The 20,717-nt window shown below is 47.6% G+C and overlaps 1 protein-coding gene across 1 annotated transcript in view; it reads left to right on the forward strand.

Moving 5' to 3' along the window:
* Nucleotides 1-20,717, forward strand: part of SLC4A4 (solute carrier family 4 (sodium bicarbonate cotransporter), member 4) — a 240,410-nt gene that overhangs the window by 196,522 nt on the left and 23,171 nt on the right. Inside the window, exons 14-20 of the mRNA XM_014938358.1 lie at nucleotides 3,797-4,068; nucleotides 6,183-6,244; nucleotides 8,850-9,038; nucleotides 11,175-11,288; nucleotides 11,614-11,775; nucleotides 16,405-16,583; nucleotides 17,906-17,978. Of these exons, the coding sequence (XP_014793844.1) occupies nucleotides 3,797-4,068; nucleotides 6,183-6,244; nucleotides 8,850-9,038; nucleotides 11,175-11,288; nucleotides 11,614-11,775; nucleotides 16,405-16,583; nucleotides 17,906-17,978 (1,051 nt within the window). The remainder of the gene's footprint in view (nucleotides 1-3,796; nucleotides 4,069-6,182; nucleotides 6,245-8,849; nucleotides 9,039-11,174; nucleotides 11,289-11,613; nucleotides 11,776-16,404; nucleotides 16,584-17,905; nucleotides 17,979-20,717) is intronic.

Here is a 20,717-nt window from a genome sequence, read left to right on the forward strand (position 1 = left end):
GCCCAAAACTGAACACAGTACTCGAGGTGAGGCCTCACCAGTGCCCAGTACAGAGGCAGAATGACTTCCCTACTCAATGAGAATGAGGGATAATGAGAATCCCTACAGGAATCAGTGGTTTTACATGTCGGATTATTAATATTTTGGATGGTGTTTTGCAAGGAGATGGTGGTGGTTATACAGAAAATGCCCCAAATCACTCGCAGCCCTCCCTTCCCCATCGGGGAGCCCTCGCAAGTTGTGAAGGGCTAGTGTTTGGGCACAGAAAACCAAGGGCTTTTGGAGTTAAGGCTTCACTGGGCTTCCTTTCCAAAGCAGTTGCCTGTGATGCGTAACGGCGCTTTGGCCCTTGGCGGTTATTTTTAGAAAAGGTCTATTGAATTATTAAGCTGGGCAGGGCTGCAGGTTGCAGTGAGGCAGGAGACATGGTATATGTTTGGCTGTTTAATTGTCTCTCCTTCCTCATTATGTTTAATCTCTGCGGGTGGTGGCTGGAAAATAATGGAGGGCACGGAATCCTGTCTTTCCTGTGAATACCCCGCGTGTTGGAGAAGGCTTTTGAGGTGCAGAGAGCTTCTGCCAAGGAGGACAGTGTATTTCCCCGTGTCGGTGTTATTTTATAAGCAGGGTTTGAAGCCCAAATGGCCCCGCGTTGCGCTGGAAAAAAATGGATAAAAACTTAGACCAACCCAGGGAGGGAAACTGGAGGCTGCTGATGGTGAGAGCTCTGCAGCGGAGCTGGGGGCAGGAGGGCCACCTTCTCTTCTCTTCTCTTCTCTTCTCTTCTCTTCTCTTCTCTTCTCTTCTCTTCTCTTCTCTTCTCTTCTCTTCTCTTCTCTTCTCTCTTCTCTCTTCTCTTCCTTTCTCCTTTTTCTTTTCTTTTCTTTCACTGGAATAAATGCATAAAATCAGGAGCAGCCATGCTCTGGCTGTTTGCATGGGGCGGGCAGGTCAGAGCCCAGGTGCAGCACGCGGAAGGCAGGAAAAAAAGCATGATGGAAAAACACTTTGCACGGGTTTGGGAGAGAGAAGGTGGTTATTTTTAACCCGAGGAGGAGGCGGTGGTTATAAAAGCCATTGTCCTAACAACCTGCTGGAGCAGAAGGGCAGGATTTTTCGAGGGAATCTTTTCTCACAAGGAAATTGGAACCGAGTGCTGTGATTTTTCAATAAGGCATTTGCGGTTGGTCGTATTCACAACACCCTGTTCCCTGCTGGGAGCAAAATTAGAAAGACCTTCCCATCTACCAGTTCTTTTCAAATTTGACTGTGTGTGTGTTTATGGAGAGATACCTAAAAAAGCTTTACCTACCCTGCCATACATCCAGCTTTGGGTGCCTGCAGGAGCGTTGCTGGCAGAGTGAGCTGATGCTACAGGACACCCCGGGTCAACTCGTTATCCTGAGCATCTCTCCGATGCCCATTGTGGAATTGAAGTGGGTTTCCAAGTGAGAAGCAAGATGCTGGGTTCCCCAGGAAGGCAGGACCCCAGCCCTTCTGCCTCCCAGCCACAAAAAGGGGGCCATTGGGAAAGTTTCCCCTCCAGAAAGAAAATTAGTCGTGGTGGAAGAACTTTGGGTGTTTTATTGTGTGAAATACTCTGTGCTTTTCCATTTGCTCTGTGAGCCTCAGAAGTGCTGCAGCACTTGGAAGGGTTAAAAAAAAATAATAATTTAAAAAGTAGTTTCAGACCTTTAGAAGTTCTTCAGTGGTGTGCAGTCAGGATGCCATCTGGGCTTCTGCCAGCTGGTCAGATGGATGGCTGCTCCTGCTCTCTGAGGCGCTGACTCCGGATATTTCACAGACCTGTCACTGGGGTCTTTTATTAGGATTATTATTATTTCCCTTCTCTTTTTCTGAATCATCACTTTGTTTCTTCCTTGCTCCTGACCCCTCTTTCAGGTCAGATTCTCAGTGTGAGAAGGCTGCAAGCCCTCCCTGAGATGTTTGTCTATGGAAAGGAGAAAGCCTTGCAGAGGCTTGGTTGGGGTGCAGATCCCTGACCCTACCTGAGATCCAACCCAAGATCCTTATGGAAAAGTGTGACTTTGCCCAGCAGCAAGCCTTTAACTGGCACCCTGCCTGGTCTGCAGCCTTCTCTCCTGCTTTGCAGTCACAAGGTTGTATTTTCCCCAGTTGAGGTGCTTTTTTGTCCTCCACAGTTTCATACCCTGCAGGAGAAAATGGCTCTGGAGCCCCGCTCTTGGCCAGGATTTCTGCTGGTGGTAGAGGCTTGTGCTGCCCCCAGCAAAATTGGATGTGGGAGATGCAAGGACTTTTTTTTTCCCATTCCTACGCAAGGAGTAGTAATGAGGGAGTCCATCTGTGGTGGGGACGTGAGTAAATGGTGGGACCAGCCCATAGCTGGCTCTGAAGGCATTCAGGTTGCAAGCACCCTGCCAAGTGCTTTGTCACTGGGCAAAAACCACCCCTGGTGCTCAGAGCTCAGCCCTCTCCAAGGCAGTTGTGGTTCTCCAGAGGAGCCAGTGCTGTCCCATGCCTGTCCTCTCGCCACAGGGAGTCCTGGAGGGGTTGGGCTGCAGGGCATTCCAGCCATCTCCTCCCTCCTGCCATGGAGAGGGACTTGAAGGTGCTTTTCTGCTATTGTGGTTCAGAGCTGGGGGTGTCTATCAAGTGTAGCCTGCACTCCTAAGGTGTCTTGAAGATGGCGTGCCTTGAAGATGGCTTGCCTTGAAGATGGCGTGTCTTCAAGATGGTGTATCTTGAAGACATGGAAGTGTCTTGAAGATGGCTTTTGCTGCTTTTTATTTGAAGGCATGGCTCACAGGCATTCAGTTTCTCTTGCACCATTTGATGTAGCTGGGGGAAGGAAGGGATAAACTCCTGGGTCCCATCCCCTTCCCGGAGCTTTCTGACACTATTAGAGACTTTGCTCTGAGACCTTCCACAGAAACTGCCCATCCTCCTCTGTCCTTCAACACTGCCGGGCTCCTGGCTTCCAGAGAAGACCAGCTGCCGGTCACACCACCTCCCACTCCTTTCCCAGAGGAGGCAGTCCCCTTCCCGGCAGGGACTTATCTGCTCTGGTGTTGGCTTTTTGCCTTTTTGTCTTTGGTCCTAAGAGCTTGCCTTTGGACTCTGAGCCATCGGGGCATGGCCTCAAGAGGCAAACAAGGGGCAAACAAACTTCTTGGGAAGGAACAATGGCATTTGCTCCATCGTTTCCGTCAGCCTGCCATGTCCTGGCACCAGGGTTTGTCACCTTCTGCTTTGTACTTCTGGATCTTCTGCTGATGGTTTGGTTTCTGCAGAAAGTGCAAGGGCCCAAGGGGTGGAAATGCAGGCTCCTGGGTGTGAGGCTTGGCAGGAGATTGCTTTTCTGAAGACTTGTAAACCGTGGTTATGTCTCCAGCTGGTGGAAAGCTGCCGGCATTGAGCTGCTCTTGGTCTGGACAGCTGGGTGTTTGGCCCTTAACAGCTCTGTGCGTGTTGGCCAAGGGAGGTTTTTTACTGGGAAGCCTAGAAAGAGCTTGAATTCACTGGTAACATTTATCAGCAGAGGTGTAACAGACTGATCATGTCTGCATGGTTTTCTGTTACCTTGGCTATTAAACTGCACCGCAGACATTTATGGAGTTGGCTGGCTCTTGGGAAGACATTTATGGAGTTGGCTGGCTCTTGGGAAGCCTAAAAAAATGAAGAGCCTGGCTCTAGGGGACACTCTCATTGAGTCTAAATAAGCACAGGTCCCAGAGAGTCTGTGGTCACCGCTTCTAATGGGAAGTCACGATCCTGCGTGCATTTATCTAACCCGAATATTTTTCCCTTCCTGCAGAGACAACGATTTTGACTACCTGGAGTTCCGACTCTGGATCGGCCTTTGGTCAGCCTTCCAGTGTCTCATTCTCGTCGCCACCGATGCCAGCTTCCTGGTCAAGTACTTCACCCGCTTCACCGAAGAAGGTTTCTCCTCCCTTATTAGCTTCATCTTCATTTACGACGCTTTCAAGAAGATGATCAAGCTGGCAGACCATTACCCCATCAACTCGGAGTTCAAGGTGGACCATATCACGCATTACTCTTGTGCCTGTGAACCGTTAGATCCAGGTAAGAGAGTGTTTAATTAGCTCCTCTCCAATTTGCAGATAGGAGGCTGCATTTTCTTTCTTTTTCTATTGTGCTGTGGCCCAGATAGGAAATTGATCCTTCTTCAGATATCCTGTCTTAGCCTTATTTTGAAGCTGAGGGGTGAATTTCACCCTACGTGTCAACTGGGATATCTTTATAGTCAACATTCCTGGGATTCCTCCATGTGATCATCACTACCAGTGGAGAGCTGTCTCTGTCCCCTGGTCTCCTTGCACCCCCATGGCTGTTAATTCTGAGTGGCCTTCCTCTGAGAAGGGGGTGCAGGGACAGAAGTGGTGGCCATGGTCACTGCCACGGTGCTCGGGTGACTCCTGGTACCCGCCGTGTCACTTTCTCAAGTGCAGGAGCTGGGTTTATTCAGGGCGTCACCCAGATGTGGGTGGTTTTCCACCTCCTGGCTGAGGTGTATGAATGGAAAAGCACAAACAGTCCCTGGCTGGAGCGGAAGGGAAGCGTATCCAGCAGTTCAGCCTTATCACCAGAGCGTGGGCTGCAAGGCAGGTAGAGCCACCAGACTATGGATCCGGCAATGCAACCGGGAACAAAAGGTCACCAAACCCCAAATACAAAGAGAAATGCGCTGGCTGGCACCATCAGGGAAGCTGTGGCCACTCCTAGGATCCCTCAGACAATGGGGAGTGAGTAAGAAACTTGGTCTGTGCTCAAAGCAAACTTCAGGTTATCTGGACATACCTGTCAAACAGGAAAAGCTTCTGGTTGCTGGTACCTGCCTCGGTGCAAAAGGTTTCAGGGACCGAATCTCTAGGAGCTGGGTGCCTACGTTAGAAACATAGAATTTCCTACGTTGTAAGGGACCTTTCAGATCATCTAGTCCAACCATCAATTTGTCCAACCATCAATTTGTCCAACCATCAGTTTGTCCAGCCTTCAAATTACTGAATGTAGGATCTCTGCAAGGATGTCTGTCTGGTTCTGCTTCTTGAGATGAGATGTGGGGCAGAACTTGTTTGGTGGGAGGGTGGTGAGAGCCTGGCCCAGGTTGCCCAGAGAAGCTGTGGCTGCCCCATCCCTGGAGGGGTTGAAGGGCAGGTTGGAGGGGGCTTGGAGCAACCTGGGCTGGTGGGAGGTGTCCCTGCCCAGGGCAGGGGGTGGCACTGGATGGGCTTTAAGGTCTATTCCCACCCAAACCATTCTATGATTCTATGAAAATCCAGGCTGTGGATTTTACTCATCAAAGATGTCCTACACATACAGATGTCCCACTACTTATTTAGACCCTTGTGTGAGTTCATTAGTGTAAGAGACAAATGCACTTATTGTCTCTCCAGCTAAACAGATGTGAGCTGTGCGATACTTTAATACAACTTAAATATTCTCATCAGACATAAGAGTACATGCAAAACCTGAATAAAACATGAGGACATGGTTGACAAGCCTATTTTCAGGAAGGATTGCATTTCTAAAAGAAATTGCAAATAAATTATTTATCGCCCCATGAAAACAAAAAGAAAACACGTATCGTTGTCACAGTGAACGCTGCCCCGTTTTTCAAGGAAATTATCTCCATCCTGCTCACTCCAATTACTCTTCAGCTTTTTTTTTTTTTTTTTAGCTCAAAAAATGTGTTTGTGCTGGATTCTGAAATTCATTTTGCTTTTCTGGATATCTTTGGAGTTGTGCGTTAATTTTAAATTAGTATTAATATTATTAATATTATATAGTATTATAAGTATTATATAGTATTAATAATTAATTTTAAATTAGTATTAATAATAATTAAGTGTGTTCTGTGGGTATTTATTTTAACCCAGAAGTCATTAGAAAAATATCGCAAAACCATGAAATATTTTATTGTCTGTCTGCTTTTCTACATTTTTTTTTGCAATGGACTCCAAAAAAAACCCAGTTAGGTTTGGATTATGTTTCACTGAGCCTTTTCTTTCTGGTTTGTTTTTTTTTTTAAAGTGGTTGATGCTTTTGAGTCAGTCTGAAAGGGTACTTTTGACTCGCTGTAAAGTTTGATGGAGCTAAGAAATGATTTAATAGTTGAAATTTCCTTTTCCTTCCTTGCCCCCTGCTCACGGTACTGCTTTTTCTGTCCTCTCTTGCAGTTAATAGCTCGTTATTTAACGGGACGACGGCCGATGAGCTCTTCTACTCCTCTGCTGAGCCGGTGAGTGCCCTTTGGGAGGAGGGGGATTATCTGCCCTCGGGAAGGGCTGTACGTGCCCTGCCTTTCTGCTGGGCTCTGCCAGAGGATCAGGGGTTCATCCCACGGAGGAAAACCCTCCCACAGACACCGTAAAAAACGTGACACTGCCCCTTTTGGCACCTCCACTTGATCCTCCAAGGATTTCTCCTAGTCCTGTGTATGGAATACTGAATTTCACTGAATTTTCACTGAATTTCTAGAGTTGGAAGGGACCATAGAGATCATCTAGTCCAACTCCCCTGCTGAAGCAGGATTGCCCAGAGCTAGAGCATGTTGCTCAGGACTGCATCCAGGCGGGTTCTGAAAATCTCCAAAGAAGGGGACTCCACACCCTCCCTGGGCAGCCTGTTCCAGGGCTCTGCCACCCTCACCGTGAAGAAGTTTCTCCTCATATTTGAGTGGAACCTCTTATGTTCCAACTTGTGCCCGTTGCCCCTCGTCCTCTCGGTGGGAACCGCTGAAAAGAGTCTGGCTCCCTCCTCCTTCAACCCTCCCTTGAGATACTTGTCGGCATTGAGAAGGTCTCCCCTCAGCCTTCTCTTCTCCAGACTAAAGAGTCCCAGCTCTCTCAGTCTCTCCTCATAAGGGAGATGCTCCAATCCTTGAATCATCTTTGTAGCCCTACGCTGGACTCTTTCCAGTAGTTCCCTGTCCCTCTTGAACTGGGGAGCCCAGAACTGGACACAGTACTCCAGTTGTGGCCTCACCAGTGCAGAGTAGAGGGGGAGAATGACTTCCCTTGACCTGCTGGCTACACTCTTCCCTATACAACCCAAGATACCATTGGCCTTCCTGGCCGCAAGAGCACACTGTTTACTCATTGTCATTTTACTGTCCACCAGGACCCCTAGATCTTTCTCTTCAGTAGTTCAGTTTGGTAATATCAATTACTTGCTAATCATGGCCACTTTCTCGCAGTTTGATCTCTGTGTGTTGGCAGGATGCAGAAGGTTCTCCCAGGGGATCCTTGTGTCCAAGGGCTGTAATAGTAGAAGTGTTGTGGCCACTTTGCCCTTTGGAAGGTCCCATTTCCAGCCCATTCTTTGATTTTCATAGAATCATAGAATGGTTTGAGTTGGAAAGGACCTTAAAGCCCATCCAGTGCCACCCCCTGCCCTGGGCAGGGCCACCTCCCACCAGCCCAGGTTCCTCCAAGTCCCCTCCAACCTGGCCTTGTTGCTAACTCTGGCTTTTCCACACCTCACTCCGGTGTTGAGCTTTCGAGGATGAAGAGAAAGAAATGGAGCTTGACAGGGTCAGAAACGTTTGTGTTTGATGCAGGGTTGAGTTGTTGTGTTGAGAGTAACAATATTCTGCTGCAGAATGCAGATCCTACCTGCCTGTGCTTCTTTTCAAGTGGTGGCCACTCTTGTGTGGCATCAAGTGGCCCAACAGGAAAGGAATGGTTTCTGAGCTGTGCACTGTTTGCAGGCACTAGGAGCCTGAGACACCAACCTGAAGTCCAAGAGCGTTGCCCAAGGTGCCCAAGGGGGTTGGTCACAGGGTGAAGAAATAGCAGTGAGGTCTCCTGATGGCCAGGCTGCACCTCATGTCCCCGTTACTGCTACTTGGCCACCTCCATTGGCTGGCTGTGGTCCCTGAGCATCTGAGTTGGCTGCCTCTGGAAGGGCTGGAGAGGAAGGTCTCCTTCTTCAGCAGAAAATAACTCCTGGGGAAGTGCTGGGCAGCCCCCAGCTCCAATACAACCTGGCTCTGGGAAGAGGAGTGCCCATTGATGGTTCTGTTCTGTTAAGAACGATTCTTCTTGGGTTTTGTGGGTTTAGCATTTGATGGTCAATCTTGGGAGAAGAGGAAGGCCAAGAATAGGGAATATCATCCTCTGTCCAGGTTAAAGCCCATTCTACCCACGCACAAGGATTTGTAGCCTCTGCTCTGTCCCTCCCTTTTCCTCCCAGTGTTTTCCCTGGTGCCCCATCCTCGTTCCTGTCCTAGCACCAGCAGCGTTGGCATGAGTGCAGCGTCCAGAGAAGGGCGACAAAGCTGGTGAGGGGTCTGGAGCACAAGTCTCATGAGGAGAGGCTGAGGGAACTGGGGTTATTCAGCCTGGAGAAGAGGAGGCTGAGGGGAGACCTTCTTGCTCTCTCCAACTCCCTGAAAGGAGGGGGTAGAGAGATGGGGGTCGGTCTCTTTTCTCAAGTCACAGGCGACAGGACAAGAGGAAATGGCCTCAAGTTACGCCAGGGGAGGTTCAGGCTGGATATTAGGAAAAATTTTTTCACTGAAAGGGTTCTCAGCCATTGGAATGGGCTGCCCAGGGAGGTGGTTGAGGCCCCATCCCTGGAGGTGTTCAAAAGACAGGTTGATGTAGTGCTGGGAGGTATGGTTTAGTGATGGTGATGCTCCTTGTTTGTTGTGTGGGTGTCTATTTTTGTCAGTTAGGTTGACGGTTGGACAAGATGATCTTTAAGGTCCCTTCCAACCTAGAAGATTCTGTGATTCTGTGCTATTTTTGTCAGTTAGGTTGACGGTTGGACAAGATGATCTTTAAGGTCCCTTCCAACCTAGAAGATTCTGTGATGGCAATGTTCTCTGCTTCTTCCTGCAGTACAACACCACCATTGACTGGTCCTCTCTGACAACAAAGGAGTGCTTGAAATACGGGGGACAACTTGTGGGCAACAACTGCGGCTACGTCCCTGACATCACCCTCATGTCTTTCATCCTCTTCTTTGGCACTTACACCTGCTCCATGGCCCTGAAGAAATTCAAGACCAGTCGCTATTTTCCAACCACGGTGAGTGTTTCCTTTCACCCTCGCAGCCTGTTTCTTTCCTCTCCCACCGCACAAAGATCAGCCCTCCCCTGCAGAGGGAGAAGCACTTCACAGGGAAGGCAGCTTGATTTGGTCGAGATAAAAATGTGGTTAATTAAGGTGTGTCTTGGGGTGGCTTCTCGGTGTTTCTGGAGGGCAGGGGTAAAGCAGCAGAAGAGCCAAAATGAGCCCGTCATGAGAATTTGGCAGTGATTTTAAAGGTGCTGACAACAACACTTCCAAGCTGAGATATGCAATTGATGTAGTTTATCAGCCTTAAGAAATTGGAAGAGGGGTCCTTCAGGCATAAATATAAATATATATATATAGCATCAGCTGGGCATCCTCAGCATCAGATCCACAGCTTAATGGGATGTAGTGACTCTGGGGTAGGATGCGGGGACATCCTACAGAGCTCCAATGACCAAAAGGGGCTATTAATCATTATGTCAAAAGTCTCCTTACAGCTTATAGCCAGAGGAAGCATTTGGGGAAGATAAAAGAAGTCCTTCGCTTTGCCACTGAGTAAAAGTGGGTAAAAAAGATGTCTGTGTAGAACGGGAGAGCAGAGATGCTTGTTTGGTGTTACCACTTTGAAATACTCGGAAATCAGTCCCAAAATGTTGAACTCGACTACAGCCCGTGCCTGTAGGTCCCTGTTACTGTAGGGACCTAAAGCAGAAATTCCCTTTCTTCTCTGAGGATCAGACACCAAATAAAGGATGAGCTGAAAAACCTCTGCGTGGATTTAAACCCGATTTTGCTCAGACTTACAGCCAATTTACACACACCTCCCAGGGGAATCTGCGTGTTTTGTCTCCACAACTAAAGTTGCCACCACACGTGTGCGAGCAGGAGGTTTCCATATGTACCAAAGCCCTGTTTCTCTCTGAAACCTGTCCCCCCACCCCCTGTTTTTGGCATCCTGACACAGGGGGATTTATCCTGCATGGATGTTTACTGTTTTGCTGTGTTACAGTTTAACCTCTCTTATTTTTAATAAAAAAGAAACAAATTCCATCCGGGCTGGAATGCGGCTCAATTTATTGGTAACCATGTGAACCCGGGAAGCCTGGAAGGAACAACAGCTTTGAAAAGATCCCACAGTTACAGAGAAGCACAGTGGGTCCTGCCCAGTTAAATTTTGGGGTCTGACCAGTGGCAGCTTTAAGTTGTTCTGTTCCAGTGACTTCAGGAGAGTTGCACTCTTAGGGTGTGTTGAGGATTTCACTGAAAACCCTCATTTCTTTCCCTGTCTGTTAAGATTGATTTATTATTTGAACAGAAAACAGTGTAATCTCCACCAGTCTTACAAAATGGCTCATCTGTTGTGGAACTTTGGGTCTTCTTGTCTTCTAAAGGGAACTTTCTTCCCATCTTCTTAAGGGAATAACTTTTTTGTGTTGTCTGGTGTAAAATACCATTTCTTCCCTTTTACTAATCTGCGTTGCAGTGTCAGTCATATTAAAAGAATGGAGTCTGGGGATAACATGGTATTTTTTGTTAAAGCCTCATACCTTGGGAATCCTGTGATAACACGAGAAGCTCGATTGTGCCAAAAAATCCATCTCTGGCCTTGTGTAGAAAAACATGAATATGTGGGCCCTAAAGAATCAGAGATCAGAAGGCAAGCAGAAGGAAACAGTATATTATATTATTTTATATGTCTTAAAAAGTTACTTTTAGGTTTTTTTGTAAATGTTTGGTATCTGTTACTATTAGAAGCTGAACCTGAAAAGTCTCTTCAGGCAGAAGAGCTAGGTCTCCATGCCAGTGGTTGGTGGCTGCTGTCGAACACAACAGCAGTGAGACTGCCTTGAAGAATTCATGTGGGAGTTCCTTAGAATAGCAGTTTTCTCTTTCCTTAGCCTTGTTTTCATACTTCCATTTGGGCTTAATTGTCTGGCTTTCAGACAAGGCAGTAAAGTATATTTAGGCACATTTAGGCAAGTGGTGTCGGGCGTGACAATGTGCACTTTTGTTTCCACAAAGAAAGAAGAAAGGATGAGCCTGTATTGCCACCAAACGCAAGCCTGGGGTATCACGTAGGAGCTGAAGCCTGGGTGAAATGGTCTTTCATGGCACTAACTACTGTTTTGATATCAACTCCCCTTTCAGGCCCGGAAGCTCATCAGTGACTTTGCCATTATCTTGTCCATTTTGATTTTCTGTGGAATAGATGCCCTGGTAGGTGTGGACACACCAAAACTAATTGTGCCAAGTGAATTCAAGGTACGTCATTGTCGGCTTTGTTTGGTGGTCTTTGGAAGAGGTTCCCTTTTCCACCCATCTGCCCTGTATAAACTGACTTTCCTGCAAAACAGGAGAGTAGTCAGCTATCTTACTTTTATTAGCATTATTTGGGTTGGTTGACTTATCTCCTAAATCCTGCCTCCATGCTTTGAACCTTTTGTACCTGTGAACGGGAAGGGTGAAATGGTCCCTAACCTTAAGTGTCCCCCCATAGCCCTGTTGCTGGAAGTACAAGTGTGTTTGTGATGTCATCACTCCTATATTGTCATTGTAATGCAAGTTTTCCTTTCCTTGCCCTTAAAAGCCAACCAGTCCCGAGAGGGGTTGGTTTATCCCACCTTTTGGAGGGAACCCGTGGTGGGTGTACCTGGCAGCGGCCATCCCTGCACTGCTGGTGACTATCCTCATCTTCATGGACCAGCAAATCACAGCCGTCATCGTCAACAGGAAGGAGCACAAGCTCAAGGTGGGTGCATGTCATGTCTTGAAGGAGGACAAAGAGCTGCCCAGTTCTTTTTCTGTGCTAGAGATAGAGGAGGGCCCGTGGCGGTGTTGAACATAGATGCCACCTCAGAAACGTCATTGCTGGTGTTTAACAACAATATTGATTTTGTTGACTACTGTAGAGTTTTTTGCCAGGATAACCACTGATTCAGTTGAAAATCTTGAGCGTTGGACAAACAGCATTTGCCTTCCTCCTAAAGGACGAGCCCCGTGCGGGGCCAACTCGCGATGTCTCCTTCAGTAAGCACTTCCTAATTTTGGTTGGCTTCACTGTCGTGCGGCCTGAAGCGATCCCACATGAGAAGCTTTGGGATTGCTCCTCCCTTTTCCTTTGCAAACAGGTCCCATGCCAGGAATAGTCAGATTTCACAAAACCAGCCAGCTACCCCTTCTCTTCCAGGGGAAGGAAAGGACTTGGAGCCATTGCATCCTACCCCCTGCTCTTAGAATCATCTAGGTTGGAATGGACCTTTAAGATCATCAAGTCCAACCATCAGCCTAACATTGCCAAAACCACCACTAAACTGTGTGACTAGAGCCAGAAGAAATTAGAGCAGCCCTCCTTTGAGAGGCAGAATTTTTGTTTAAAGCCTCTTTTCCTATCAACATGAACCCATAAATTTTCTTAAAATTGTCATAATATTTTGCTCTTTCCTTGCAAGACCTTCAGTCTCCAGCTGCAAACATTGGAGGATGGCAAAGGAAACTTCTAAGTATTGCCTAGGAAAGAGGGTCTGCATCTATCCACAAACATAGTTATCTGCTTGTCCACTTAACACATCTTCTGCTTTTCAACAAGAGATAAGAAATCATTAAGTTAAACACAGTCAGAAACTGCAATGTCTGTCATTCCTGATCTTTGCTGGCATAGGGTAAACTCATGCTCTCCACTATGCCCAGCAAATACGGTTTTACATACTACCAAAACTGTCCATTCCTTTAAAACAAGTCTCCGAGTCCGTTGCTCAGGAACCCTGAGGAAGAGTAGGGTGCTTCCCGGTGAGGAGGCCTGGCAGATGTTCTTTCTGGTGTTATTTTCAGCAAGGTGTTCAGGAAGAGGACCAGGGCCAGCAGAAGGGTCTGATGGCTCGCTGCCTCACAGCTGGTGTGAAAAAACCCTGGGTTTTGGTAGTGCTGGTGCTTCCAAGTGGCCGTTCACTTCACAGACCCTAGTCCTCTAGGGAGAGCAGTCCCAGACTCAAGTCCAGCTAACTCAGACCTCTCCTCTAGCACCAAAAGACTCTCAACATCTGTTTTTCCTCCTACCACCTTCCTCCCTCAAAGACACGGGCCTATTCCCTATCATCTGCTGCTGTTTATGAGCTAAGGTTGCTTTGTGATTATGGTCACCTTTCCTCCTGCCATAGGCTATAAGGGGAGACTTAATGAATCTGCTGCACTATAATGGAAAGGAAAGCGAAGGTGGCAGGAGTGGGTCCACCGTGGATCTGCAGAAAATGCCTGGTTTTGGGTGCTTGAGCTCTCAGTGGGGAGAGTTTGTGGGGCAGGTTGTTGGAAGCAGGTTTTGGGGCACCAGGATGATGCCAGGACCCCTCCTGTGGTGGCCATGGCCAGAGATGGCCCAAGTATGACAGCTGCGTTGGCCGTACCATGCTGGAAAATACTAGCAATAAGCCGAAGAGATTTGGGACATACCAAGGGCATAGCCACAGTTGGATGTTATTTAAAGAAGAGCTTTATATCCGCTGACATATAACAGCCTAGGATGGAGTAATGTTTTTAAAATAAACTTTCCAGACCGACGCTATGCAGGTTTTCATGCCTGTAGGGTTTTTCCTTTCCCTGCACGGTCAGTTCTATTGAAAAATATTAAATTCCTGTAAAAGGAGACTCTCCCTTCCTGCTAATGAGACATGTTTGAAGTGGTCTAACCCGTGAGAGGAAAGACTCCCTCAAAACATGGGTAGTGCTGGGTCATTATTTAGGTACCTATTGAGATATAAAGGAGAGCTGTTGGAAATGTGAATGGAGCTTTCACTAGAAAAAGAGGAGGATGTTTCAATTCATGTGGTCACTGTGGACATGAGACAACTGACATGTGATTTTAGACTGTCCTGAGCCTGACCTGGAGGAGAAAGTCAGAGTAGCAGGGGATGGGATTTGTTGTGCTCAGTGATGAGTGCTGGGTGATGGTTTATGGCACTGGGGTCAAAAAAACAACCCAGAACATCACTTTTTTGCCATATGGATCAGGGCAGATAAATTCAATACTGTGCTCACATCTTCCTCAGGGGGAGGCTAATCATTGACACCATCTCAGTTTTGGGTCTGTCTCCTGCACCTAACTGAGCAGACGTAGCAATTTCTTAATTGCTGGAAGAATATATTCACTTTTCTTGCCCCATGAAAAGGAGGCCCCTCATCTCTTCGGCTTATAGACACTGAACATGGTTGTGGTATCAGCAGTGGATGTATTTTTTTAGTAATGAAGTATAAACACTCCAGCAAAGTACTGTTTAATATAAAAAATGTATTTCCTGCTTCCTTTGTTATGGTTGTGAGCATGTGCTCACAGGACAAGTAGGACAGGAGGAAATGGGCACAAACTGGAACATGGGAAGTTCCATCTCACCATGAGGAGGAACTTGTTTGGTGTGAGGGTGGCAGAGCCCTGGCAGAGGCTGCCCAGAGAGGTGGTGGAGTCTCCTTCTCTGGAGACATTCCAAACCCACCTGGACACGTTCCTGTGGGACCTGCTGTGGGTGGGGGAGGGGGTTGGAGGAGATCATCTCCAGAGGTCCCTTCCAACCCCATAGCATTCTGTGATTCTGTGATTTGGGATTCTCGACCCTGATCCTGCTCCTCTGCACCAAAAACCACCTCCATACACAAAATCTAGTGTAGGCCAGAAGAAGGATGAGGTTTTTTTCTTGCTGGTGCCTGGCTAAAGTGTGGGCAGGGTGTCACTGGGTGTCCATCCCCATGCTGCAGGCCAGCCAAGGTAAGCAGCACGCCCATGAGGAGGGAAACAATGAGGTCTATTCAAGAGGAGCTGGGTTGCTTTCCCTCCTGGGTCACCGAGGAGGTCTGGATCATTTGTTCTTTCCAATAAAATCAAATTGAACAAGATTAAAAAAAGGTTAATCTTCTTTAAAATAGCAAACCTTGGAGATTTGTCTAGTGTTTTTCTGAAGATCCCTTTCTTTGGTGGCTCTTTTGTTTCTTCACTTCTTCTCTTGGCACTTGTGGATTTCCTGTGTTAGTTCATTAAAAGATTTTAAAAAGAGAAGATCAGAGGCCTTTAAGAAGGAGGAAAGAATGAGGGCAGCTTTCTCCTTTCCATAGGGTATGAGCCCATCAGCTGTTCTTGCTGCTTCCTCCAAGAGACCCTAGGAGTGGGTGTTGAGGAAGGTACCTCCACCACCAGTAGGGCTTAAACCAGTTGTGAGGTCCCAACCGTGAGATTCCACAGTTGCTTTTTATCCAAAATACAGGAGTTCATCCCTCCCTCTGAGACAGCAAACGATACCTTTAGGCGGGCACCCTATGTCTGGGAGATTGCTTTCAGGTAGACTTCCATCAAGTCCTTACACTGAGAGGTATTTTACAACAGCTGCTTAAAACTAAGAGTAGGCTTTGGGCTGGTTTTAAAGGCTGGTTTGGGTGTGTAAAGCTCTGTGCTTGTCCAAGCTGTCGCTTACACTGATAGGAGATGACTTGGCACCCAAAGGTACCCACTTTGGCCTCCCACCATGGCAGAAGCAGTCCTGTAGCAGACCAGAAGGACAAATGGTGGCTCCCACAGTCGAAAACCACTCTCCTGCTTTGCAGACCATCTTCCATCCACTCGCCCTCTTCAAACTCTCCTCCTGCCCTGTCTTGTGCTGTGAAAACGGGCCATTGGGTTTTCGTACGTGCTGTAGGGAGGCAGCAGAAGATGGGATGGTGCTGGGCATTGGATTGCTTGACACTGCAGTACCTCGTTCAAAATTAGGAACATATTATAAAAATAGCACTTCATAATGGGATTTCATTTTTTGGTTGTTAAGAGGCGATGCAGAGCTCCTTCAGAACACTATAAAGCCATTATAGCCAACACAGTTGGCTCTGTGTGTGTGTATATATATATTTTAAAAATATAGAGAAATATATATTGAGAGTTTGCTTGTTGACAAGATATGATGTGTATCTCACCAAATATTTTTTGGTGAAGGTGGTGATTGTCTCTGATTGTCTCTAACTCATGATCTGTTATCTCCAGTGCCTCTTGGACTGGTTGCAGGGCTTGACTTGTACCAGCTTGACCTCCAAGCACTACATAGTGTTCACAAGGTGCTTGGTCTCCTGCCAGGCTGCTTGAAGGTCTGCTGCTCTCCTGTCCTTACTGCATGCTCTTGTTTTCAGAGCTTGGCAGAACTGTAATATTTACCTACTTTCCCTGCATAGGTGGGTAATTCATCGTTTAAGGATCAATGTGTCCAACTCTGCTATTTCTTATGACAACTCCTGATGGCCAAAAGATGCTGTAGAAGCTCCTTGCTTGGTCTGCCTCTGTCCCTGAGGCAGAGCCTTGGCCATTCTGTAGGTGTTTGGAATAATTAAGCTGAAGGTTGTCTTTCTCCCTTCACAGAAAGGTGCTGGATATCACCTGGATTTGTTCTGGGTGGCCATTCTGATGATCGTGTGCTCCTTTATGGGTCTGCCCTGGTACGTTGCTGCTACCGTCATCTCCATCGCTCACATTGACAGCTTGAAGATGGAGACGGAAACTTCAGCCCCTGGAGAACAGCCCAAGTTTTTGGGAGTGAGGTACGTCCAACCAGAAGGGCCTTAATTGCCTTGTTTGCCTGCAGAGATCAGTTGGCACTATAAATGGTCTTGCTTCGAGCAGGACGCGCGCAGAGGTTCAGGGGGAATAGCTCTTAGATTTGCTGTAAAACTTCAGGCCAGCTTTTGTTTTTGTCCATGGAGGATGTATCCAGTGAGAAGCTGATCTGGCCTTAGCCCTTTTGCAAATACCCTTTCTTGAAAAGGAAGAAAACCGATGCGCTGTGTGCGTTGCCCGTAGACGGGGAAGAGTCTGTGCCAAGGGAGGAGAGGAAGGAAACTTCTCCCCAGGGCTTAGACCTTTTCTTGATCTGCTTGGGCTGTGCACATTGAAGTCACCCCAAAACACACAGGGCTTCCCAGAGTGAGCTCCGGTGCCCATGGGACCCGGCAAAGTTGTCGAGAAGAATTTTGTGCTGCTTTCTTCGTATTTCCAAACCCTGCTGAGAGATTCAGTCTCTCAGCAACGCCTTGGACAAATCCCCGTGTAACTCCTCAAAAGCTTATTCCACCCGATCAGACGTGGTTTCTCCACGTTTGAGAAATCTGCAGAAAATTTATCGCCTTTCTTTATCCGTGGAAATTAAACCAGGCATTTGTTAGCAAACATAATGGTACAAAAAACCCTAAACCCATCATGCCTAAAGCAATCAGCTCTACTTAATCAAGCAAATTTTTTTTCTGTGTTTGTTTGCCTTAATTAAGTGGTCTGAAGTGCTTTCAACAGGAGCACTTCTGGAAATCAGGCCGTTCGTGTGGGCGAACTAAATAAAAATATAATGGCCAAGATTTCAGCGCTCTGAAATATGACTGGGGAGTCGTTTTCGAAAGTATTTTGGGCTGTGGGTGCCGATGAAGGCACGTGTTTGGCACCCCACGAAGGCCATTTTTCCCAACTGCTGGAGTGCTGTGAGCAGGACTGGAAATAGGCTGCTGGTCTGAGAGTGGAGAGACTGTGATTTATTGCCTCCTTGGGAGCTGCAAATACCGCCGGGCAGAGAATCTGGATCGCTGGCTAACGGTTTCTAGTGTTTAACATGTAAACACACCCCTGACTCAGTAGCAAGGCTCTGTTGATCCACAAACAAAGGAGCTGACAACGCTGATCTGGGGGTTAAAAAAGAGATTTACGAGGCTGGGTCAGGATGGTGGTAACCTGCCTGGTGCTGCGGGTTTGTAACCACCGCTCTGCCTTGAAAATGGGGTGCAAAAGCGGGTTTTCTGCTGGTTTTGAGTACTCCAGGAGGCAATAAAGTCAGAGTGAAGGCTGAAGCTGTGCTGCTCACCCGGTGGTTTTGTTGCAGGGAGCAGAGAGTCACCGGGGTCATCGTTTTCATCCTGACTGGGGTGTCTGTCTTCATGGCGCCCATCCTGAAGGTAAGGACGTCATCTTCCCTGCTTCCCCTGGCTCACCCAGCCCAAGCAGGGCCACAGCAACCCTCAGGCTGGTTTTATGCTGCTAAAAAAGCTCATTTTTAGCTTTTTTAGTGGAAAAAGAGAGTGTGGAAAAGGAGATTAGTGAGAATTACTCAAGCAGTTTTACAATTTTCTGGAAGCTTCCTTTTGGAAGGAAAAAATAGCATCATTGTAGCATGCTAGGTCGTGACGAAGTTCCGGGCTGGTGATCTTGGTGATCTGGGCTGTGATATTTTTTCTTTCATTTGAAGATTTTTTTCTTTTCCATGTTTGCATAAAGTTAAGTTTCCTTTTATTTTGCTCTCTTATCCTTCTGCTGTGCCTGTGTTTTATGGGATATGTGTTGTGGATAAAGCTCGGGATCTTGCTGGTGGCACGACGGAGGGATGGTGGGCAATGCAGCAGAGGTGCTGTGAGGAAGACAGGGATTAACAGATGGATTCATAGTTTTAAAAGCAAATAAATTTGCATTTATTTGAGTGTGCACGCATCTTGTGCATACCTGAAGAAAACCTTCGCTTGGTGCTTACTCACGGGCTGTGGGCATGACCCACTGAGAGAAGGTGGGGTTTTTTTTGATGAGAGAGAATATTCAGAACCGGTGGTGATGAGCAGAGCCTACTGCTGATGGTGTTAGTCCAGGGGTACTCTTTTGGCCAAAAATTTTTGGGATTTGGACCGCTGCCACTGCCATAGCGGAGCTGTACCCTGCCAAGCAGGGTGCCTGCAGCTTGCCTGGCTTTTTGTGAAACAGCCAGCACAACAATCAAATTTTGACTCTCTTGGGCTGGATCCTTCTTAAATAGCAATATCCCTTATCGCTTGGAAGCGAAATGTGTTTCTGGAGGAAGCAGCGCAGTTAAATGAGATTTCTTAATCTCCTGAATTCTCTTTTCTCGTGAGTTTAGCCAAGGCTCTGGATGGATGTGCTGCTGATGCACCATTTAGGTAGGTAGCTATTTTTCCAAGACCTGAAATTTCTTGGTACGTGGCCACCGAGAAATGGATCCTTAGGGGATCATCACATCAGAGAACGCAACTGGAAAACCTGCTTATCCATATTTTTTGGAGGATACTGCCTCCAAAACCCTCCAGGGGTTCCAGCGGTGCCAAGAGCAGGCATATTGTACAACAGGAGATGTCAGCTGCAGAAGTCCATCTCCATGGATCCGTAGACCGATGGTACCAGCAGAAGATGTCAAAATGATAGAATCATTCAGGTTGGAGAAGACCCTTGGGATCATCGAGTCCAACCATCAACCCCACTCTACAAAGTTCTCCCCTACACCATATCCCCCAACACCACATCTAAACGACTCTTAAACACTTTCGGGGATGGTGACTCAACCACCTCCCTGGGCACCCTATTCCAGTGCCTGACCACTCTTTCTGTGAGGAATTGTTTCCTCATGTCCAGTCTAAACCTACCCTGTTGCAGCTTGAAGCCATTCCCTCAGATGGTGACACATGTACCGAAACCGTGGCACCATGCATCATAATGCTGCGATGGAGCAGACAGGGGTCTGGAGAAGCTTTTCTGGAGGAGGCCACTGAGATTTTGGTCACAAGGAGGTTGGAAGCCACCAGGGCTGTAAGGCATGGTGAGATGTGAGCCTGAAGGGGAGGAGGCAGAGAGCAATGACGTATAAAGTGGAGAAAGTGGCTTTTACACGTCAAGTGTGTCCCTACTCTTGATTTCTGAGGTTGTTTTTACAACCAGCAACTTATTGTGTCTTGGTAACAGCTTCCTCCTCTGCGCAAACAGGCATTTCCGTGCCCTTAATTTAATGCCTGATTGCAGTAATTCTGTTTGGTGGTTCATGTGACCTTTCCCTGCGAGATCTCCCTTCCTCTATTCCGCTGGGGTCTATTATTTCCCCTGTTATTGCTCCAGTCATTAATTATTTGCCTGCGCTTCCCCCAAGAGCGCGTGCGGGGAAGATGCTGGCGGGAGGACGCCTGAGGATAACTCGGCACGCTTCTCGCCCACGTGCCAGCCAGAGAAGTCCCTGGCAGCCATTCAGGACCTTTAACAAACTCCAGTGGCAGGGTCTCCTGCTCCAGAGAGCTTTGCTTGGCTTAAACGCCCGGCGGAACGTTGAAGTCTTCTCCTGCCAGCGGCAAACAGAACGCTCCCCATCAAAAATTCGATAAAAGAGGCAATCCGCCGCCTAATCCCATCTGTGGTTTTTGTGGGTTTTTTGCCGTGTCCGTGCTGGTTTCGAACGCCGCTGGTGTTTCGACTCAGCTGTGGCAGATCTCCACAGAAACATCCCCGGCCCCTGCTAGGAGAAGGCCGGGCGCTTGCCTATAAATACATTTTTAATTCCGTTGGCTGGCGGGAGGTTTGCTCGGGGTGCCCAAGCCAGCAGCCCCGTCGTCAGCCGCCACTTTGCCAAAAGAAAGTCTTCCCAAAGGCGAGCGGCGCTCACAGCTCTGCAGGGGAACGTACTCAGGTTCCACCTAGGGGTGATTTACAGGATTAATCATCGTGGAATGGTGAAATGATATTTGGACACGGGGGTTTTTTTGGGTGTTTTTGTTTGTTTGTTTGTTTTTTGAAAAACAGAAAGAAATATAAGGGGAAGGAAAGAGACAAATGGAGTATACCTGGAGTATTGTGTGCAGGTCTGGAGCCCTCAATATAAGAAGGACATGGACCTGATGGAGAGGGTCCAGAGGAGGGCCACAAGGATGATC

The sequence above is a fragment of the Calidris pugnax genome, unplaced genomic scaffold (genome assembly GCF_001431845.1).
Source record: "Calidris pugnax isolate Ruff unplaced genomic scaffold, ASM143184v1 scaffold72, whole genome shotgun sequence".
Lineage (NCBI taxonomy): Eukaryota > Metazoa > Chordata > Aves > Charadriiformes > Scolopacidae > Calidris > Calidris pugnax.